The sequence below is a fragment of the Melospiza melodia genome, chromosome 9 (genome assembly GCF_035770615.1).
Source record: "Melospiza melodia melodia isolate bMelMel2 chromosome 9, bMelMel2.pri, whole genome shotgun sequence".
NCBI lineage: Eukaryota > Metazoa > Chordata > Aves > Passeriformes > Passerellidae > Melospiza > Melospiza melodia.
This window is the reverse complement of record NC_086202.1, coordinates 9,222,468-9,245,422: the sequence shown is the minus strand read 5'-3', so window position 1 is coordinate 9,245,422 and position 22,955 is coordinate 9,222,468. Positions and strand designations below refer to the sequence as shown.

At 39.9% G+C, this 22,955-nt stretch overlaps 2 protein-coding genes across 5 annotated transcripts in view; one reads left to right on the top strand and one right to left on the bottom strand.

Annotated features, from left to right (window-relative positions):
* Positions 1-439: 439 nt before the first annotated feature.
* ZDHHC6 (zinc finger DHHC-type palmitoyltransferase 6) lies at positions 440-10,906 on the bottom strand. Its single transcript, XM_063163195.1, has 10 exons — positions 10,658-10,906; positions 8,861-8,952; positions 7,123-7,282; positions 5,908-6,069; positions 5,229-5,282; positions 3,643-3,810; positions 3,320-3,361; positions 2,828-2,973; positions 2,696-2,739; positions 440-970 (listed from the first exon to the last, which is right to left on the bottom strand). The coding sequence occupies exons 1-10, from the start codon at positions 10,904-10,906 to the stop codon at positions 867-869; spliced, it is 1,221 nt and encodes a 406-aa protein (XP_063019265.1). The 3' UTR covers positions 440-866.
* A 521-nt stretch (positions 10,907-11,427) lies between these two features.
* VTI1A (vesicle transport through interaction with t-SNAREs 1A) overlaps positions 11,428-22,955 on the top strand; it is a 256,527-nt gene continuing 244,999 nt past the window's right edge. For all 4 annotated transcript variants that reach the window (XM_063163191.1, XM_063163193.1, XM_063163190.1 and 1 more), the window contains exons 1-3: positions 11,428-11,582; positions 18,007-18,065; positions 22,569-22,679. In XM_063163191.1, the coding sequence (XP_063019261.1) occupies positions 11,489-11,582; positions 18,007-18,065; positions 22,569-22,679 (264 nt within the window). In that variant the 5' untranslated portion in view covers positions 11,428-11,488. The remainder of the gene's footprint in view (positions 11,583-18,006; positions 18,066-22,568; positions 22,680-22,955) is intronic.

The window sequence follows — 22,955 nt, the reverse complement described above, 5'->3', positions numbered from 1 at the left end:
GACATGTAACTCTACACTATGAGAGAACAAAAGCACCTGCTGCATTTTAGAGACATTTAAAAAGCCTTGAGCTGGTACAAGTTACTCCTATTTAAGGTCTTCCTTCTAATAATCCATACTAGATCCTAAAGGAAAATGCTTTGAGAAAGCTGTTATCATTAGTAGCAAAATTGACCAAATTTTTTCTTCTTGGATAATGCTTCCTTTTACTTTAAAATGGATCAAGATCTCTTGGGTACTGGCTCAGATTTCAGAGGGAACAGACAGTGGTGGATATAATTTTTGCCATTAAAAGCACAAAATATTCCTATTGCAACAACAGAAGCATTTTTAATTTTGAAAATCAACTTACAAGGTTAAATGCTAATTTCCCAGTCAGTTCACACTCCCATGCCTATGGACTAAGTTCTTCTAGGTCGAGAACAATTGAACCCACAAGTGAATATGAATGTATCATTTATTTGAGGTGGACAAATCACATCATTAAAAGTCACAGGTAACAAATTTTATCTGGAATTTGAATCAGGTTTTTATTTTCAGGGGCAGCTTCAGAGAAATACAAAAGATAAGCAGCACTCATAACGATCAGATGCGGCTGAGGAATAAACAGAAAAAAACAATCCTGACTTGGGATGAAAAAGATGCATCTTGAAGGCAATCCACTGAATGGCTTCTTCAATTATTTATTGTTCAAAAAGTATGCAAACCATGGCACAGGCATAATACAACCCTTTCAGCAGTGAGGAAAAGAAAACCTCATCCTAACATATTCATTGCATAAGTCTAAAATAATATACAGAAAATTTCAAGTAAAGGATTGTGGTCTGAAGTAAAAATTCCATTTCATATTTAAAAAAATTAGAAGGCTATTTGATTTTCTTCTCTCCATCCACTGGTTGATCCGTTTCAGAGTCATACTGGTACTTTTCCACACAATTCCTAGGGAACCAGCCTCGTTCTCTTATTCCACCTTAAGACATGAAAAGTTGCATTAACTTAGAACAAAACATGGCCCACTGCTGAGGAAAAACACAGCACTGGAAGAGACATCCATCTCAAGCACTTACCCAAGTTATTTTCTTCTACAAGACAGAACACCTAAGTCATTTCTAACATCATTGCTTGGGGATGCACGGATTTTCTCCAACTACCTAAAATGCTTTCAGCCATCTCCAAAGTTTTGCAGTGCTCTACCTTCCTTGAGAAAATTCATCTTCATACGCTATCTCAATCTTTCTGTCTATAAATCAGGTTTACAGCTCCTTTTTCTACACAGCAAGGGCACAGTAAGCAGAAAACAAACTTGTCTATCACAGAATTTCACACAGCTGATGATTAGGTGTTCACACCCAGGCTGTCTCCCATTTCCTATTCCTCTCCAGGTAAACTATCCCAAATCTTCTGGCTTTTCCTTATAAGTCACATTTTCTATTATCCTAATATTTCTAATTTTTCTCTGTTTTCCTCTCAACCCTTTACAGTTGATCTTCCTCTTTCTTGAGATGCAGTAACTGCTTTTATTTGTAGGAGTACTTCAGCAGAGGCTCTGCCAATGCTCAGGAAGATGGAAGGTTTACATCAGCATCTGGGAAGCTGTATGCCTTTTCTTTTCTGGAAGTGTTGACTCATCTTAAGATTATCATTGAGTCTTTTTCCACAGAAGAACTGCTACTTATTCATTTTGCCATCTTGCTGTAGTGCAACTTTTCATTCCTGCTTATTTTCAGTATTTTGCTATACCTTCCTAACAAAACTCATCCTATTTTTGAAGCCTGGTCTGATCCAGCCTCTCAGGGTTCACCAAGTTCTCCATCCATAACTAGTTTTAGCTGATTTAAAAAACCCAACATTCAATAGAGGAGGTATGTCCTACTAATCTGCACAATAAGCAATGTAATACAAACTGTTGCCATGTTCATTTGTATCTGATGTTTGGAGGAGTTTATTGGAGTGAGCTGCCAGGGCACTTCCAGCCCATGAAGGTTTCAGACATCCCACAAAAAGGATTAACTCTTTCAGTGAGGCTGGCAGCCTCACTTGTACAAATATGAAATGCACATGCAATGAATTAACAATTGTTTGGAAGAAACAACAGACTCCAACACACCCTCTAGCAGCTAAAATTTTAGTTCAGTCCAAAGCAAGAGATCTGAAGTGAAAAATGTAAAAGCTTCAATGCAGGTGGCTGTGATGCTGACCAGCAGATCAGCAGGAGTCTTTAATATCTTCAATAGCCCCAGTTAGTTTTATAAATGCATATTAAAGTCTCTAGAAATTATTTCAAACAAAGATATGTTGTCTCCTAGTTTTTAAGATACACAAAGATTAATCTCTATAGTTATATAGAGTGTGTAGGTAGGAAGCCTGGATGTGTTTAAGACAGACCACCATTTAAATATCAAAAAATTAATAATCCTTAACCTCCTTATGGTCTAAAACTCTAACTTTTCCTTAGAATATGAAGTGTCCCCCTTCCCATTCAACTTTCAATAAACTACTACATCTGTGTTCTGTCAGTCTGACAGAGTGAATTAATGTTTATCAAAACTGGGAAGTCTGTGGAGAGAAGCTAGTGCCAGTAATGTTATCATTCTATATTTTGAGAAGTGAATATATAATATTGGCCACATTTCTAGATAGCTATAAAATTGATTTGCAATTTTCAACAGAAAAAGTGAAATTAACTGCTCCATACCATCAGCAGCTGAGATGAGAATCTTCTCACCATACATCCAGTGTCTGGGGAAGGAAGCATAATAGGTAATTAAATGCCAGAACTCAACTCAGTACTTCTTTTAACCAAATATAAAGGTGTGGAGCCACTAACTTTAAGCCTCTGGTGGCTAAAATCAGATCTCCTTTACTCAGTGCAATTCTAGGTTCTTCAGTGCAGGGTGTTGTGAAGAATGTTTTAACACCTTTAGTCACAGGGCAGCAGACACCACTGTAATCTTCTATGGCTCGATACCTCACCTACAAATTGGAACAGAACACAGCAATTTGTTTTTTGAAGGAGTTATGGCCCTACTGATAAGTTTCACACTAAAAAATTAATTCAAGCATATCACAGATTTAAATATAATGACAATGGCTGTCAAAGGGACTCTAAATTCTAAATTACTGTTTAACAGTGAAGCACAATCCTCTTTATTATCATGTTTCTTCCCATCTGGAAACTAAGAAGCAAATGCAAAGGCTAAGTGCCAAGAGTAACTGAGCAGATTGCTACACATTGTTGGTGTCACTTAATTACATTTATTTATACCACTGTTTCTATTATTTCAAAGTAATTTTAGACCAAACTTCAACAAATACTTACACTTCTTACTCGCTTGTCTGCTTTCTGTTTCAGTTGCTCTATCTATAAATGATTAAAAATAGAAATTTAGGCAGAATTCAACACAAAATGAAGCCAGGTATTGAAATCATTCAACAAACACCAGAAGTACCATTAGCAGCTAGAAGCACTCACAAAAGCATAACTTTTTAGTGCATCAAAAATGGGAGAACACTTAACAGAACTCCTGTACATGTATTTCAAGCCTGTTTGTTTTAGTTACTAAAAAAGCTGGTTTATTATTGCAAAGGAAAGCAGACAATAGTGGGGAGAATCAGCTTGAGACACCACTGAGGAGCAGTTACCGTCAAACTGTACTGGTGACATCCATCTCTAACTGGCCAGTCCAGGCCATCTCCCTCAGGAATCCCAGACCATGTAAACACTTGCCTGAAGTTCTTCCATTTACTTCCCATATCATAGGGGAAGATAAAGGTCTCACCCGTTTGGTAGTACTGGATTCTGTCTTTGGCCTGGAAAATAATTAGGAAATGCAGTACATAAAAACACCCTACACACTGCAGTCAAGCAGCAAGGGTCATAAGCCCTGTATGGATCCATAGGACCTAGAGCAAATGTTTTCAAGCAACAGTAGTGAACTCCTGCTGTATCAACCCAGGCTTTAAAACCTCCTTAAATTCAGAAGCATGTCTGGTTTGGGTGCCCCTATCCCTGCCAACCTCCATTTACTCAATAACAACAGTCCACTGACTACATTGATAATTCCCTCCAAGCTCTGATCTTACTTTACTGCTTTCTTTTAGGGACCAATGCCTGACTATTTCTCAGTTACATAAAAAAGCTTCCACAGCTCAGAATCCTTTGGCTAATGATCACAAACATGACTCAACACTGGTGGTGCCAGCTCCTCCTCTAAGAATGCACACACAGGCGTGATCTGAATTGCCCACATTCGTAGTCATGAGCTTTACATTCCCACAGTTCTGATGGCATCTAGTGGAGCAGCCACAGAACTGTGCTCTCTTTGTTGCAAAAATGCCATTTTATTAAATATTTGTGTATTACAGTCTGTGCTCAACTTTCAAAGGGGACATATTAGCAGCCTGTGTTTTACAGTAAAACTTTTAACATATTATTCCAAATTCTACAATAACAGGGATTCCTTTCACTTGTGTTCCATTATCCCATTATTCCAGGACTTGGATCCAGCCATACAAAGAGCTGACATTACAATAGATACTTTAAGTACTTATGCACAGTCAAGATTCTCATGCTAATTTGGCACACAAAATAAGACAACAAGACATTAATGAAATGTTTGTGGACTTACACAAAAACTAACCAGGTAGAATCAAACTAATTTCTAAATACTGAGTCAGTTTTCCTTCCTCTAAACTTAGCTTCTGTTGCTTGACTATATTTCCCCTTAAAAATCTTGTGAAAATCCTTAGAGATAAGGAAATCCAGGAGAAATTAAAAGGACAGAAGACTAGGTATTTTTTAGTACTTCTTTAAAATAAAGGAAAATCCTCCCTTAAAATCTAAAGTAAGAAATGGGTAAAACCATGAGTCAAAAGATGCCACTTTCAATGGGTCAGTGAGGTGGACAATTAAAGCTACAGGCAGATGTAATGACTAAGACAGCTCAAGCTTCAGATGAAAACACACACAAGTAGTTAAGTCTTTTCAAAGCAAGTATTATTGTATGTTCAACAAGCTCCTCCAAAACAAAAATCTATTCATTTACATGATTTCTCATTTCTTTCAGTGAATTTCAGAGATGGTAAAGGAAAAGCTTGTGGGTGTTAGGTCAGTGTTGAAATTGTCAATTGAAATAACATCTTTGGTTTTAATCCAGAGATGCAACAAAAATTATAAATATGGAAAATAGACTTTGTAACAGTACAAGAATATTATAATAAAAGCATACCTTTTCTTCAATCCAGGATTCGATTGAAGTTTTATTTGTCAAAATTACTTTCATCTGAAATAAAAGTGTTAGGTGAAATTAGGATTTATTTTCTGCAGAATACATCAGCTATACAGAGAAAGCTTCATTTAACAAACTAAACTTGTTTTAAAGAACAAAATTTTTATAGGCTTAAGTGAAACACTTGTTAGAAGCTAACCCTCAGCAGAGATACATGATCTAGAATTACACACTTAAGACAGTACCACACAGTATTGCACTTCATGTTTAAAATGTGTCTTTGTTTCCTTCCAAAGATCTCCAAAATTTTAAGAAATGTATCAGGCACCTATTTGCAGGAACAGGGCAAGTATTTTGCCTTTTTCAGGGAGTTTATATAATCCATTTCGTATTTTCTTACTTAGATTTTCACATCCAAGAAAAATAATTTAAAAATGAAAAATAATTTTAAAAAATCAAAAAGAATCAAAAAATAATTAAAAAACATGAAAAAATAATTTTTAAAAACCAAAACTGTGGTAGCAGAAAAACTGGGACAAAGCTACACAAATCCCTGAAAAAGTTATACAACATAAGCTTTGAACAACTGTACTTATCTCAATTCTGAATTCTGTTTCTGCTCCACAAGCACACAGAACTTACAGCTTTTAACTTCTTTGTAACAGAGCCATAGACTCACCTGGATAATAAAAAGCATCCCAACAGCAATAGTTGTTCCTAATGCCAGTCCTAAGGCAAATAAAGATGCAGCAAATGCAGACAGTCCAAAGGGGATTATGGGACGAGGGTCTCTTTTGGCTGCACTCATGTCAATCTTCACAGAACTCCACCCAAAAGATATCTGCAAAGAGGAAAATTCCATTCAACTCTAGAACTTTCCAACTGCTGCAACAAAGCAAGTTATCTCTAAGAAATCTGGCTCTGAAAGTAAGTGTCCAACATCTCACAGAGATGAAATAGAGTAACAAAAAAAAAAGTACTCAAAAGACTTGTATCTTCAGAAGTTTGCTGCTAGATGGAAAATGAAACCACAATCATTCACCATCTTGCAAGCTCCACACGCCCAAAAATCAGCAAAAAAATCTGGACTCTGGTATGTTCAAAAACTCATATTCATCAGTGTCAGATGGACAATGTTTGCATAGAACAGTCCCTGTTTTCTGTGGAAATGCTGCAGGTTTCCTCTGAAAGCTCTGCAGACAGCAATTCTCAACATTATTCCTCTGCAAACATAGCTCAGCTGCTACAAATACAACTTCATCTGTTACACTCAGGTGATGTTATCAAGCTCTTCACTGCAACCACAAAGGCTGAAATCAAAGCTTATAATCTTAACCATGGCTCTGAGATAAGGGGTGTATTCCAGAATAAGCTTTACTCACTGTTAAAGTTTTCCAGTTAAAAAAAACCACAGCTAACATATTTTAGTCTTAAAAATAATGTACATTCTTTCTTGAAGCAACAGACACAATTCAAAAAAAGTGGCCAGTAAAAGAAAATAAATATGATCTAACTTGTGTGTTGGAAATAAATAGCAGCTGTTTTCTGTGCCAGCCAAAACACAGCCTGTCTCTCTCTCTCTCTCTCTCTCTACATAAAGGGCTACTCTGAAACTGTCTTCAGTCAATGTAGAGCAATAGGAAACTCCCTGTGATTATGAGAAGCCACAGGGAAAAAAAGGAAAAAAAAGAATGAAAATAGAAACAACTTTCTCTGAATCCTCCTCCATTCCCATACATCTTACAGGTACACAGCAGAACTAGGAGTGCATGTGGAAGAAGAGCAAGGAATTCCACATGCTGCTTCTCAGAAAACCAAATTCTCTCCTACTTCCAGAGATAAATTATGCACCTGACTCAAATAATATTTTAAGCATTTAGTTATGTTTTCTTACTCTGTTGTAAAGCTGAGTGTACATTGTCATTATAAATATGAAAGAAGCGTGAATGCATCCCAGTGGAGCTAAGAGGAGAAACAGAGTGAAAGATGCATGATTCTGATATCCACAACAGTTGTTGATCCAAGGACAGTGGTGATCCATCTTCATAACACATCTGTAAATAATAAATACTGATTAATATAAAGGACACAGAAGATGTTTCTCAAAAAACTCAAAGGATGGCTGATTTTCTACTTCTCAACCTCCATTCTTTCATTTGAACCCACCAACTTCTACAATCAGATCAACACAGTTTCTTTTCAGTTGCTATTCAGAATTATATTTCCATGTCGTAGAATTAAAAAAGCAAATAAAAAGTGCTTCCAGGTCCTACCCTCCCCAGTTATCTGTTCTCCCCTTTACTCAAACTAACTAGTTGCTAATAAACACCATAGAACAGAGCCTGGAGACAGAGCCATAGAATTGGACTTGTAAGAACTATGATCACAATAATTATGCACTACTGTAAATGCCAGTTTTTAAAAATCAGAATACCAGGAAAATAAAAGAAATATCAAATTCCCTTGTAGAAATTGTAGAAAGAGTATTTAGAGAAAGATATGCAGACAGAAGTGTGATAGTGGCTCTCTCTTTTCAGCTTTCAGAGGGTTTACCACTTTCTCAATTGCAATGTATCAACCTCACACCATTGAAAATCCTTTTCAAAATACATTTAACATGTGTAAACACCCTAGAGACACTCTTGTATTGAATATAAAGCCAGTTATTTTGGTGTAGCTCACAGATGCAAAAAAACTCCACCTGAATAAAGATTTGTTCACATTCCAAATTACCTTGACAGGTGTGAAAGTCTATGTGACCTTTTAAGTGTCAGTCCTCAGTGCAAAGATTGTCACTCAAGGAAAAGAGTGGTTAGTTTTAAATCTGGGGATGATGTAGCCAAATTACAGCACTGATCTGGAGTTTCAGTTTCTGTTTCCTAAAAAAACACTGACTGCACATCTTAGGTTTATAGAAATAACAAATGAACACATATGTTGCAATATCCTTTCACCACATTCTCTTAGGAGTCCTTCAGAGGACAACCTGCCTGGACTGCAGTCAGCTGAAGTGCCTTGATTTTTTCAAGATGCAATAAATTCTAGTGACAGCTATTTATAATAAAATATCCTTTGTATCAGGACCATTGTGTTGGAAGATAAAAAGGTGCAAACTTCTTAAATTGACCCAAAAGGTTTTATTATTAAACATGTCAAGTCCCTTCAAAAACATGCTTTGATGAAGAGTGAAAAACAAGCAGTTCAAAATTTCCACTCAAATCAACATTTAATTCCCATCTGGAAACATGACAGAATAGGTGTTTCTACTCTCTAAGCAGGGCAATGTTTAAACTCAGAATTTTAAAAGAATTTCAGATGATTTTTAGGTATTTACATTTGCATCTCTGAAGCAGGACTGCATTGTTTTGTTAGTACCATCGAGGAGTTTTTAAGAGAAACCAATTTCAAACTATAAAGAACATGTTAAAGACAGCCATTTTTCTAAACTAAAACACAGTAAAACTGTATAGATATCAGACAACTAGAAACTGGAAACACTTGAAGGGCTATAGTGCTCATATGGAAGGTTTTTATAAAACTACAATGCAAGTGCTGGAAGCACAAGTTATGGCAACAGCCCATCATGAAGGTGCTCTAAAAGGGACTTTCAACAGCTGTGAGAGGAACAGTACCTGTTACACTTCCGACAGTGGTGTGAACGAGGTGCCTTGTAAGCCTGACACACTTTACAGTATTGGAGATACATGCAATCCTGAGATTTCTCCTTTAAACAGAAGAACAGCAGTGTTAGATGTATACACGACTCTGCTGGCAATGTTTATCTTGGCATTTTCCTAACTTCTGATTTCTTCTGACAGGGTGTGGTCCATAGTCCAACCCAACTTAATGGTAGGCGTCAAGTACAGGAAAAAACAAAATTAAATCATCTCCCAGCTAATCTCTTGGCTATCAACACAGCCATCTCCCACTGTTGAAAGTGCTGGCTGCTAAAAGAAATAAACAGTTCTTCCTTCAGGAAGAGCAACTGTACAAGCAGGATTTCACAGTGAAGTTCTGAGAGTAAAAGTCAGCATGTTATTGTTCTAATAAAAAAAAAGTCCTGAGCACATTTTCTCTCCATTTTACACAATAAACTATTCTAAGCTTATTACTAAGATACAGCACTGGTAAACAGTAATGTTCAGCTCTCTCACAATCTCTTTTACACACACAACCCACAACTACAGCAAGATGAGAGACAGAGACACTTGCAGACAGCAAGCAGTGGCCAAAATCTTGCACCCATTTGTCCTGCTAAGATGATTATCAGGATCCTCTCCTGCCCAGACTCTGTCCTGAGTAATACTCCACAATTAGAAAGGTGACCAGCACTAAACTCTGCAGCACCCCACTGGAACACCAACTCTGGGCAGCTGCCTTGAGAGCTGCCTGTGTCATTCTTGGCTGCAACTCTTCCAAGAGATTACTGAAGCACGGGAAATGCAAATTTCTATCTTGCACTGTGTTAAGCAGATGGTAACCATATAATTTTCTGGCTTGCATAAAATAAAAAAGAAATCTTCTAAATTAATTACTTCTAACTGTCACTGCTAGCAGCAAAATCTCCAAAAACAGGTGTCTGCAGGAGCATGCAGATAACCTTGAGGTTCTCATTCCCAGCTATCTGTGCTTGTGTCCTGTGCTTTGCTTTGAGAAGCCCCTAATATAATAAAGCACAGCAACTGCTGCCAGCCAAGCAGCATCAGCAGAGCCCTGACAGCACAGGGAGGGGATGCAGAAGGGCAGCAGAACAGAACAGAGCCTCGGAGAAGCAGATAAAGGATGTAACTCAGGCAGGAAGCCCGCTCAGCTCTGCAAGGCTGACAAAGCAGCAGGCACGGAAATCAACAGAGCTGTGCTTGCTGCAGCTGGGGTCGAGGAACAGCCTCCAAATATTCCAACACTGGCCACTGAACACCACCAAAACAGACCCCAAAAGGTCGCACAAGGGCTTCCAATAAGGAAAATGACAATGTAAAGTAAAGCGGTACATATACACTAAATAAGTGGGGATAGCTAGTGAATGTGTAATCAGTGTGGCTGATAAAAACTCTGTTTACCCAACGCTCGGCACACTCCATCAGAGGAAGGATATTTGAAGGGCCCAGCGTGCTGCTTTCTAATGGCAAAACTGCGTTGGAAAGTTTCTATCTGTCCGCTTTCGGTATCAGGAGCAAACTGGGTTCTACTGGAAACTCTGGAAGCGGCCAGAGCAAACTGGGGAGAGGCAAAGGGAAGATTTCGGAACAAGATAAGGAGGAAGGAGTGGCCTGAGAGCGTGCGGCGTTCCTGGGGCACAGAGGAGAAGCAGCGGCCCCGCAGGACACGCGATTTGCACAGTCCTGGCCGCGGGGCGGCCGGCCCGGCCCCAGGGCTGCCCGCCGGGCCCCGCAGGCCCCGGGCCGAGGCGGTCGCAAGGCAGCGCTTACCGGCGTCCACCCCAGCGGGACGTACCCGGGGCCCACGAACATGGCGCTGAAGTAGTTGTAGAGGATCATGACGGTCCAGTTGAGCAGCATCACGAAGTTGACGCTTCCCCCGGCCGTGTCCAGGGGCCAGTACCAGAGCGCGGCGTCGGCCATGGCGGTGGCGGAGCACACGGCCACCACGGCCAGCGCCACCGCCGGGCCCCAGTGGCACAGGCGGCGCGCCCGCTGCAGCGCGCCCGGCCCCACCATCGCCGCTACCGCCGCCCGGCCGCCGCCGCCCCGCCGCCGCCGTGCATGGCTCCCGCCGGCCGCGGAGGGAGAGGGCGGGAAGGGAAGAGGGAAGGGAGCGGGAAGGGGAGGGGAGGGGAGGGAGCGGGAAGGGAGGCGGGGAAGGGGCGGGGAAGGGGCGGGGAAGGGGCGGGGAAGGGGCGGGGAAGGGGCGGGAGCGGGGCCCGCGCTGCCGCCGCCGCCCGCCCGCGGTCCGCTCGCAATACGGCCCCCCCAGGAAACAGCAGCCCGCCGGAAGCGGCCGCAGCCGCGTTCCTCTCCCCTGCAGGTTACGAGGCGGGGCATGAGGGGCTGCGGGACGGGAGTGACCCGCCGCTGCCGTCTCTCCTCGGTGCCTGCGGTGCGGCGCGATCCGGCGTGTCAAGGCCGCTCAGGGGTTGTCGGGAGGGCCGAGAGGGGCTGGGCCGTGCCGGTTAAATCCCTGAGTTTCGCCGGAACGTGCGGCGAGGAGCCCGGGGGCGGGGTGGGGGACGCGTTTTGGTGTGGCAGAACGCGGAAGCGGCGCGGTGCGGCGCCCCCGGCACCGGCAGCGCCATCGCCGCGATGTCCTCCGACTTCGAGAGCTACGAGCAGGACTTCGCCGTGCTCACGGCGGACATCACGGGCCGCATCGGGAAGGTGCCGAAGCTGGTAGGAGGTGAGCGGCTGCTCTCCGCCCCCGCGGCCCTCGCTCCGCAGGCCCGTGCGCGGGAGCCGGCGGTGGGCGCGCAGGGCGGTGGCGGGAGGTGCCGGCGTGTTCAGGGAGCCCTCGCCGCTGTCACTCCTCGCTCCTTACGCAGCGCTGTCACCGCCCTGCCCCGGTCTGTCCCAGCAGCGGGATGTGTTGAGGATACTGTGACAGAATATTTGTAAGGATCAGCCCTTCCCTTCTGCCCCGCTCTGGGGTTCCGCCGGTGCTCCTGAAGGGCTGGGCAGAGCTAAAGCTGCTGGGGGATGCTCCCCGTGCCAGCTTTGCTGCTGAATCCTCGTTATTGTGATCATGCCACGACATCACTCATGGAAATCAAGTGTTTTTCCTGTGGCACAGAGAGATTTTGTGCGTGACTTAATCTGAATCAGTATTTTTGCTGCCTGCTCCTCGTACGTTTGATTTGGATAATTGACTGTGGTGACTCAGAGGCAGGAGCAGATTCAAAGAAATCCGTGTTCGTTTACTTTAATGTGTTTGTCAGTAGCCTGCAGCGTTCATGTTCTATTTCATGATGTATCCCTGCAGCAGAGTCAATGCTGTCTGTAAGAGTAGAAAGATGAAAATTTTAATCTCGTTAGTCCAGCTGAATCTTCCAGCCCACAGGAATCAGTGCCCCAGTACAGGGCTCTGTGTGAGATGGAGGGAAGCTGACACTCGTGGTTTTCTCATCTGTTCCTCTTGTAGCTCAGCTTAATGCCTCTCCCAGCTCATTTAATACTTCTGCCTCTGCTTCTCATGCATATTACCCAGAAGTTTGGAAGCCTTAACCATAGGAGTGGATAATGTGTAAGAAGGAAGTAAACACATACTAATGGTGTGCTTTTCCATATGACTAAAGGAAAAGGTATCATGCATCCAGGAGCAAAGAATAGCATCCTACTTTTAGAGTGGGAAATGCATCATGAAGTGATGAGTAGTGACTCTAAACAGGATTTGAGGTAGGTGATCAACTAAAATGTGTGATCTCAGGGGATTTTGAATAAAATACCTTTTTGATTTTGGAAGGTTATGTCCAATTCTAATCTTAGCAAGTTGGAAAGTCTTCTGAAAAAACAGGGTTGAGTTCCATGGTTAAAGGAAACTGTGCCTTTTCCTTGGCTTAACAGAGATGTTTTGCTCTTGATCTTAACAGCAAGGACACAGAGAGATAATTCAGTCAGAACCTGCAGCTGAGGTGGAAAAATTTGTCTGTTTTCTAATGGAAACTTACAAAATGAAAATGAAATAGAATCAGAGTTCCTGTGATTGAATTTTAGAACTGGTGTTTTAAATTTAATCTCCTCAGAAATTATATTTAACCTGTAAATGGCCATTGGAACCATTTACTGAGGTGATGCAGGGAATCCTTCACAAAGGCTTCTTAACTTTTGAACTGTAAATTTAAGGACCTCTGGTAGGAACAGGGAGACATCATAAATACACTACTGGCTCATCCTCTGAAAACCAATAGTGCCAGGCTGATTTATAGGAAAAGAGAGATTTAATTCCCTAATTGTAAAGAATAGAGGTTTGAGTTCCTTGTTGTATAGATTTTGGAAGTCATCAGAGTCTGTTCAATAGTAGGAAGAATATTCTGCATAACAGTAGTGGATTTCCATAATCCTCTCCTTGAATCAGTCTCCCTTATTCACTTAGGGAGATTTTGGAGCTTAAATAAAAGATGTTTAAAGAGTGTTGGCCTCAACAGTGACATAGCCTAGAAGCAGCAGGTTTTGAAATCATCACTCTTAATGAGACCATTGGAAGGTTACTTTTTTAATAGAATTTGCCATCCTCTTAGAGGAGACAGAATGAATGTTCCCTGCAGGACCAGGAGTGTGGTACTGGGCTAAATGGAGTCAAGACAAAAGTTAATTTTTTTCACCCCATATTATATTTGTGGTTGGTTATATGGGTTTTGAACTGACTTGCATTATAGCTGCTTCTTGCACTGTGCACTTATGGCTTAGCTATTGCTTCTGTTTTCAGGGCTATTCTGTCTTTCATCAGGGAAAAAAAAAATTCCATGACTTCAAAACAAACTGCAGTCTTAGCTAACAGAGACATTTGACTACTTGGAAAAAGAAATCTCTGATTATGCTGAACCCTTTATCAGAAATATTTTAAATACACATTTTTCCCTTGTTTCTTAATAGGAACATTTGCAAGATGTTTGCTTCTTCATCACCAGAAGTTCCAGTTAGTTCTTGTGGCGGTGGCTGGGAGAGCCTCAAAGAGAGGAATGTGAGGTGGGAGGGGAGCTGAGGTGACAGTTTGCAGCAGCAGTGATTTGAGAGATTGCTGATGGCCTTCTTCCTCCCAGCTGGAAGAAGCAGGATGAAAGGTGTAAGGACTTGTGCCACTCTGCATGATAAAGAGAGATCTCCTGAAGTCTAGTGACTGGTTATTTCCCTCTGCTGCCCAAGATGGACCTGCTCCAGTGGAGAAATGCTGCTTAATTGGTTTTGCAACATTCCTGCATTCCCTGTTGCCAGGACAGGATGCTGTCCTGTGTTCTAGGAGGATGATGGCTCAGCTGACAGTCCTGTTGTCACAAATGCATAAATAGTTCAGCAAGAAATGTAACAAAGGCTCTCTGATATCACAGAAACAATAAGCAGCAGGGACAATAGAACATCTTGGGAAGAAACGTCTTCTGTTGTTGAGGCAGACATCACCTGGGGGATTAAAGAAAGTTATAAATAGAGAAATGCCTTTTAAATAGATTTTCTGTGTTGCTGCTGCAGGTCTTTGAAGAATGAAGATCATTGACTGATGTGTTTTATTAATGCTCCTCGGTCTTTCAGAGAAACATCTGTCTTATGATTTGACCAAAACTTCATACAGATTTTGATTGCTTGATATGAAAGAGAGTTTTATCAGCACAAATGATGATACTTAGTTTATTCCCAGCACAGTAGCCTCTGGTTTGTGATGGCTTTGGACTGGAGTGCTTCCATCCTTCTCATACTTGGTACCTGCATTATCTGCTGGGCAATCAAAGTGCTGCACTTGAGTTGCTAACAGGTTTAGCTGAAGAAAGCCCCACTTTTAATTTTCTGTTGTACTCCTGCACTGAAGTTTCCTGTCTCAATTTCAGATCTGGCTCATTATGCCATGCCTCTTGAACCCAGTTTTATTACCCAAAGAGAGAAATGCAGGTACTGTTCCATCTGTCTCTGCTGTTGGACAGTAACTTCTGGCAGTGGTGAACATGTAACCACCTGAGTGAGCACAGCAGCATCAACAAGAGAAGCCCTTTGTTACTCAGTGTCTTCCTCAGCATGTACTGAAATGAAAAGATGCAATTCCACAAGCAGTGGGACTACTCAGTCTTGAGCCAGGGTTTTTTGAGATCAAACCAGTGCTGTGTTATCTTTCCAACCTTGTGGGCAGATTCCCACCTTTCTTTAACTGCTGTATTTTGGGAGACAAAGAAAGTGTCTAATGCCAGGGCAAAACTGAAAGAAGTGGTGAAAATGTACTGAAAGCTTGTTTCTTTTAAGAAAGTTACACAACCTTGTGTACAGAGAACAGATTTCTTTGCAATCCTCCGCAGAGGAAAACCCCTTTTTGTTTCCAGTCTTTATCCATAGTTTGTCAATTTTCACTTAAAATATACAAGCTATGTGAAATATTTTGTTTGGGACATTCTGTCTAGCAATGTAAGGAAAAGATTACATTTAGATATATTTGATGGAGCATTGTTTTTTATTTTCTCTAAAGGATATTTGAATTCTCAATCAAAATAAAAAGTTATAAAGCACTTTTTACTTAACTTCCTGTGGAAGTGTGTTTAGGGAAGTGATGGAGTAGGCAGGTTGAAAACTGCTAAGTCACAGTGGACTAATACAGTTAGTAATATGAGCATCTTTAATTAGACTGTAACTTGTTTATCCTGATCTACTTGATTAGTGGCAAACTTCTCTTACCCAGAGGAACTCCTTTGGATCTCACTTTCAGTTTGAACAAATCATCCTGTGAATACTGTGCCCCCCTTCCTATGGGGATTCTGGCTGTGAAAGAAATTGTTTCCTTTGCTTAACCACTGAAGTAAAAGTAAAACTGAAAAGAAATGCTTTGGGAACCATGGTTACATGGTACTGTGGGCTCTAGAGGATCAGCTGTTGCAACAAGTTTAGCTGCTGTCCTGGAAGTTTGAAGATCCTGCTCCAGAGCTGCAGTGCTGGCATGTTGCCATGTGCCTGCTCACATATCTATATTTTAAGGAAAAACAAAGGCAGCATCTGGGTGATTATGTACCTGGGCCAGTATTAAAATCTGTAGTTGGGTTAAAATTTAATTAACTAAACCATTGGAGATCATTTGAATACCCTCTCCTCCTAATTTTACGAGAGCAGTTTTAGCTAGACCTTCTTCTGTACTAATGAGTTTTCCCTACAAAAAGTCTGTAGTGGGTCAGTAAGATTTTACTGGCCAGTAGAGTGCTGGGTAGTTCTTGTAATCACAAGTACAAGCAGAATTATCTCAGTATGAAATACCTGCCAAAAAACTCCAACTTTATATCCCTAAATTTCAGGTTACTAAATGTGTATGAAAATTGTGATCCAGTATAACTCAAGGAAGTACTGAAAATGCTATAGTACATTTATATTCTGCTGCTATGTTTTAAAATTTTATTTCAGCTTCAATAAAATGGTGCTGTGTATTTCATACCTTCCATTGTTTTTGTTTTTGTCCATTGTCATCTTGCTGACTTCCAAATGACGGGAAGAACAGAGGTGTTTTGGGATATGAGAATGGAAATATGTGGAGGGGTGGGGAAGGGGCAGATTTCTTTTAGTTTTTTTTGTGTTAGGAAGATAAAGTGCTGAATTTTCTGGCCTGGGTGCTATCATGAGAATCTGGTGGGGAATTAAAGGAAGACATTTCCTGCAGAAAACCGAAAGTGCTACACAGAAAATTTTTCCTGCATCTTCCGCTGTAGTAGAATCCACTGGATGTGTCAGGGTGAATTCCAGATTTGCAGGAAAGATGGTTCCAAGCCTGATCCTCTGTGCAGGCAGAGCTCCAGTATATGTAACTGAGGAAGGACAGATTGTGATGTTCCTGTGTCCCTGAATGACAGTGTATTTTGGTAATGAGAAGTATGTTATTATTGAAGTGGTTCTCTCATGAAATTTAGTGGTTTGTGGAATGCAGAAGATTGAAGGAGATGATCAGATTGTCCCTTTTGGTCTTTAATATGTCAGTTCCAGGATACAAAGAGATCATGTGGAACAGGGGCAAGGGGATTCAGATTAAAAACAAAGCTCTGAAGTTTAGAGACACATGATTGAGTCCAGTGCTGACATAGATTTATCCATCGTGACCTCTGGGGAGCTGTGACTGGAGACACTTTGGTGACATTCACTTTTTATCTGCTTCATCAGGCAAACCACCAGTAGAGATGTCTCATGAGACTCCTGGTTTCAAACAAACCATTTGTATGTTCAGTTTTGTTGTTAACTTCATTGGCACAATGGGTGGATTTAGAGTCTGAGGGCTGGAAGATGTGATGGTAGGATGGAAACCCTTGAATACCCACAGTAATGAAGCAGTGTGGGGACATTTTATTATCCAGTGTCTGAATATTTCTCAATTTGTTTCATGCTGTAACAAACCAAGTTGTGAAGCACTTGGAATGTTTGTGATGATGTGACACTGAATTTCAGTTCTCAGTTCAGACTGGATTCTGCCTGCAAATGGATGGTTGGAGGCAGGGCAAAAGTCACTCTCTGTAGCTGGGACCTTGCTGGGGAACCTGGCAGATGGTGATAGCTATGTATAGCTTGAAACTTATTTAAATTTTTAAACAATTCCATATTTTATTACTAATTTCCATTTTTACTGTTACTAGAAGACAGTGGTTTTCTTGTAGTTCCTGTGGCATTTCATTTTATATCTGTTGAACCAAAATAAACAATTCTAGACCCCACATAGGAGTAGGGAATAGAAACATCATTTTTCTTCAGACCCTGAATTAGTTTTAATTGGGATGCTTGGCTGGTTTTGTGCATCTCATATTTTGCAGGTGAATCTGTTATGCCTTTGTTCTTAAATGATATTTTTTCCATTTAGTATATGCATGTGCCTTCCCATGCATTTGTACACACCAGCAAGTGCCTGCTGAGGCAGAATTCCTGCAGCTGAAGCAGCTGTTAGTGCTTTCCTAACTAGCAAATGCTGCATAACAGGGCAGAACTTCAAGGATTCTGCAGTCTTTTTTATTTTTTTTTTAATTACTAATGTGTGTATCACCCTGTGTGAGGATGTCACACAGAATAAATCTCAAGTCTGTTTTAGCTGATACATACAATCTTTTGAAATGGTATGCTTTTCTTTCATGGTAAGAGCACAATTATATTGGCTTTTCACAATTCTGTTTCAGATGAGAAGAAGCAGATGGTTGCAAATGTTGAGAAACAGCTCGAAGAAGCGAGGGAACTGGTATGTTCTGGCTTTTCATATGTTAACTGCAAATTCCTAAAAAAGTAATAGAATCATTGATAGCAACATTTAACACCCATGCCCTAAAAATACTTAGCAATGATATATTAGAAAATGAAATAGTAGTCTTGAAATAGTTCTTATTTGAGGATATGAAATAAGAGTGTATCTTTTTTTAATCCTCTGTTAAATGATGCAAGGTTTGCACTATTGCTGTAAGTCCATAAATAGTTAGACATAGTTGTGGATTAGGTCTTTAGGAATGGAATTAAATATTACACAGCATGACTTTGTTTTTGGCTTGTAAGACCCAAGCATCTACTTAATTTCATCTATCAGAATGTCTTGTAGAGCAGTAGCTCTTTTTTTCCATTTTAGCAAGTGACACATAAAGGTGAGGACAAGGGGCCATGGCAGTGTGGGTCACTGCTCCAAGAAGAGTGTAGCTGTTAACCAGGCATCAGTTTGTGGTTCACACTGACAAAAAAATCCCAGTATGTGACAAACTGTAGGGGCCTGAGTTAACTTATGTATTGTAAATATATGTATGGCAGTGAAAGATCTTTGTATTGTATTAGTGACCCTGCCCTGATTCTAGTTATTGTAAATGGGCTGCAGCTGTGATGTGCTTGATTGGGCAGCAGCTGTAGCCGATGGAGGTAGCTGGGATTAAAGGGGGCGGGGTGGTCAGGGAGAGCCTTGGAGAGGAGCCCTGACTGAGAAGCAACAACACCACTGCTGTGAAGATCTGCTGTGAGAAAACCACCGAGAAGGTATGAGGCCCTGGAAATATAATTATACAACAATATAAATACGACAACAAACAACTGTGACTCTTATTTATTTAGTTCCCTTTACAGCCTGTCATGTCTTCCATCTGGGAGCAGTATAAGAGTAAAGTTTTGTATGGAGTAACTGAGTGTTGGTGACAGCTGAGATTGTCTTTTTCCCACATGGCCAATAGTTCCTTACCTGAAGTTGCTTTTGTTTATTGCTTGCAAATGACTTTGGTGTATCTAATGTCAGAAATGTAATCTGAATGTTAGGATAGGGAAAAAAATTAGCTTTTCTACCCTAGAATTTCTTGTAATGGAAAAAACTGGAATCAATTTTTTGGCTACTAACTACATACTAAAATTAATTTTTTGAAGTGGCATAGGAAGAAAAAAGTCTCTTGGCTGTTTGAAGGCATACAAAGTGCTTTTAGTTTAAAAATGGAATTAGTCTTGTAGACCAGAGCATTGGAATAGCATCCAGTAAATCTGGATCTTGGGATGACTTCCTGCAGTTTTGTCTTGTGAGGATGACAAAGCAACTAACCTCTTTAATTTGGTATTCCCAGTGAGACACATGGTAAAATTATTGACTCATTTCATGAGGATGTTCTGTAGATACATTAAGGCATTTTGGGCACTTTCATATTCAAACAGCTGCAAAAAGTAGAAATCTAGGAATGTTTTTCAGCTCATTTTCACTACAAGTTGACATGGCAAAAGACAGAGTAGTACAGAGGAGCTCCAGTGTGGGTGGTCATTCAGATTTGGTTTTCTACTCAAGTAGGTTGGAAGGAGCAGAAATTGAGGTAATGGCTTCTTACTTCTCTCCTTATGTCAGGAAAATATAATCTACATTTGCATTTATTACAAGATTAAAATACAAATCCAGTATTTGTATTTTTATGCTAATGATGATCTTCATTTAATGTACTGGCTTTTCTTTCACACTTTTGTTTTAGATCTTTAGATTCAATTATTGGCTTTAAGCAATTACCCAACATGTTTGTGATTAATGTCAAGGCTTGGGTTTAGAAATCAATTTGAACAAACCTGCTAATAACAGAACTGATTAAGAGGATCCTATTTTAAACTAAAGGCTACGGTAGAAAATCAAAATAAACCTAATTCCTTGCTGCTGATAGTTTTCATACATTGGTTTGCTTCATTGTCTTGCATAGTCAGAGCTGGGATTAGCTGATTTTTATTTCCTACTTGGCTAGGAAATAACACTCTCATGTATTATAAATATTATTGTAGAGATAATTTATTTGTGTTCACTAACCAGTGATGGTTTTAAAACACTTTCTGCTTTGTTTGGGTAAAATCACTGGTGTAATTGATTTGATATATGTGCAGAACTGACATGAAAACTTTCAGACTCCCAGGCTGCCTTTTCAAGCCAGAGCTGTGGAGTAAGGAATCTCTGGAGAGAAATCTTGTTGTTCTACATTAAGTGTGGAGTATCTAATTGTTATATTTAACAGGTTTTTAAGAAAGATGATTGTTGAGCTAACCTTGGGGAAATTCTTTGAGTGTAAAATCTAGCATGTGCCAGAAGAATTGTGATTTTTTGAGTGAAATTCTTCTTTTAAAGAAGACAACTCTCTCTCTGTTATTTGCCTTTATCTTTGATGAAGAACACATCACAAAATTGTTGTGTTGCAGATGCTGGGTTATTCTTGTCTTGTGTTTTTTGGTTTAGATCTCTATTTTAGTTCCAGGACTTTAGAATCAGAATAGTGAAGCTTACCAGTTTCTTAAAATACAGCAGCTGATTCCAGAGTCCAGAGCAGATTCATATGGAGAAGTTCCTGTGGGAGGGGGAGTCTTATTATGGAGTGGGCAACATCAGCCACACTACTTTGTTGTATTTTTGAATGGAAATACGAAGGGCTGCTCTGCTTTTGCTTGTTTATGAAAAATATGATTTTATGACCAATAATGTGAGTTCTGAAAGTGGAGATGCATGAAATTAGGTTGCATTTAGGTTCACCCTTGCTTGGACCACTATGTTCTGCATGGCTTCTCATGGAAATTTCTCAGCCTGGGCACAAAATGCACCCATTTAATCTCATGATGAAAAAACATTGGTAAATGTTGGTCAGCCTAAGTATGCTTCATTGTTGTTTCTTGGACCTTACACTCTCTAATATTGACTCTTTAGAATGAACATTTTAGATGTCATGGATCATGGTCTGATTGTTGGTACAAATTCTGGATTTACTGGTCTAGGTTTTTGTTTTCATATAACAGACAAGAATTGAATTAAATTGAATTCATTAAAATATACATATACATACACATATACATACATACATATATATTTATATACATATATATATATATATATATGAGGGAAATGTTTATAGAACATTTGAGATCAAATATATTAAGATGAAATTGATAAGAAATAAGCTATTAATTCCAGCTATTGGTTTAATTTATAATACCCCTTTGGAAAGTTAAGCCTGAGCTAAAGAACTGGGTAGAATTAGAAATTGCTTTGTGTGTTTCAATTCATTAGTGACTATTTAATTAAAGTCTGCTTTATAGTTTATTATTGAATATAATTTTGTATAATCAGAATACATCAGGCAAAATGACTTTTGAGTATCTGGCAATTCCATTGATTAAATTCAGATGCTTTTCTTATGATATGAGGATGAAATTTCAAAGTGTAAGTCAGTGATTACATAGGAATAAATTCTAGCAGTCCCTTGTGAAGATCTGCAACCAGTAGCCTGGGACCCTAATTGAGAAGCATTTCTGCTCCTATGCCATATTGTTCAACCCAGATCAGTAGGAGGTGAGTAAATATTGTTTCAGGTGCTTGCAGCAACCAAGGAGAGGTATTCTTTTATCTTTTTTGAGTAAATTGGAAAGATTTTAAAAGGCAGGTGTGGAATTCTTCTGCAGTTCAAAACAGAATTCCTGAACAGGCAGCACTATATGGAGCAGGCTCCAGGACCCAGTGGGCAGGTAATTAGCAGCCCTCATTTACAACTTTTGATTTGCTGTACCCCTGTGCCATATTCTTGTATTTCAGGCCCCTTAGAAATCTACATGGCAAAAGTAAATAAAAAAAGCTTTTGAAGGATAGAATATGTCTCTAATTTTTTAATCCATTTGACCATATACAAGTTCTTGAATAGCATTGTCATTGAACCCTGAAATTCAGCTATTTAATATTCTTACATATAAATTTAGGACGTAAATTTAGGTAGACAATTTAGGTTATGCAAGTCTGCTGAGTTAGCAATGTTTAAAGAAAAAAAAAATTAGTTTACTAAATGTAAGAATTATTTTATTAAACACACAGGCTGGTGGTAAATAAAACTTCACATATATATATGTGTAAAGCCATTTTTCAGCCAATGGTTTCCAAAACTGCACAGCTAGGTGAAGGTAGGCAGGAATTATCCTGTTTTACTAATTTTTTTTTTCTTTAAGAAGATGATTCATCACAGTTGGAATTGAAATCCAGAAATATTTGGCTCAAGTCATTCCTTCTGAGTGTTAACAATACTAATGTTGTCACTTGTTTCTTGACTTAAGACTGTGCAAAGATTTTGATAAATTGTTTGTCTATTGCAGAATAAGCAACATTTTTCCTTATAAAGAAGGAATATTTCTTGACCTTAGGTGTATTTCTTGAACTCAGGTAAATTTGTTCTTGCTATAATTAAGCTTTTGATTTATATACCTCCTCTTTATTGTCCCTTGTCAGCTTGAGCAGATGGAACTTGAAGTCCGAGAGATCCCACCTCAAAGCCGAGGGATGTACAGCAGTCGAATGAGGAGCTACAAACAAGAAATGGGAAAACTTGAAGCTGACTTTGTGAGTTTTTAACCTATTACATAAAGAAGGCATCTCTAAGAATTTTCAAAATAAAACAATGCAATTATTCAGGCAAACGAGAGGGCATTGTTGACTAGTGTGAGGGATGAGTTCTGCACGTGTCTTGCTATGTATATCGATGAAAACCAAACTGGGGAAGAGAAGCTTTTAGCAGCAGTCCCACACCAATATTCCAGCTGCTGGCCTCCTGAAACTCTTGTTTCTCCATCAGTAGGTACTGTGAGTGTTCATGATGTATGCAAAATAGTCAGCTTT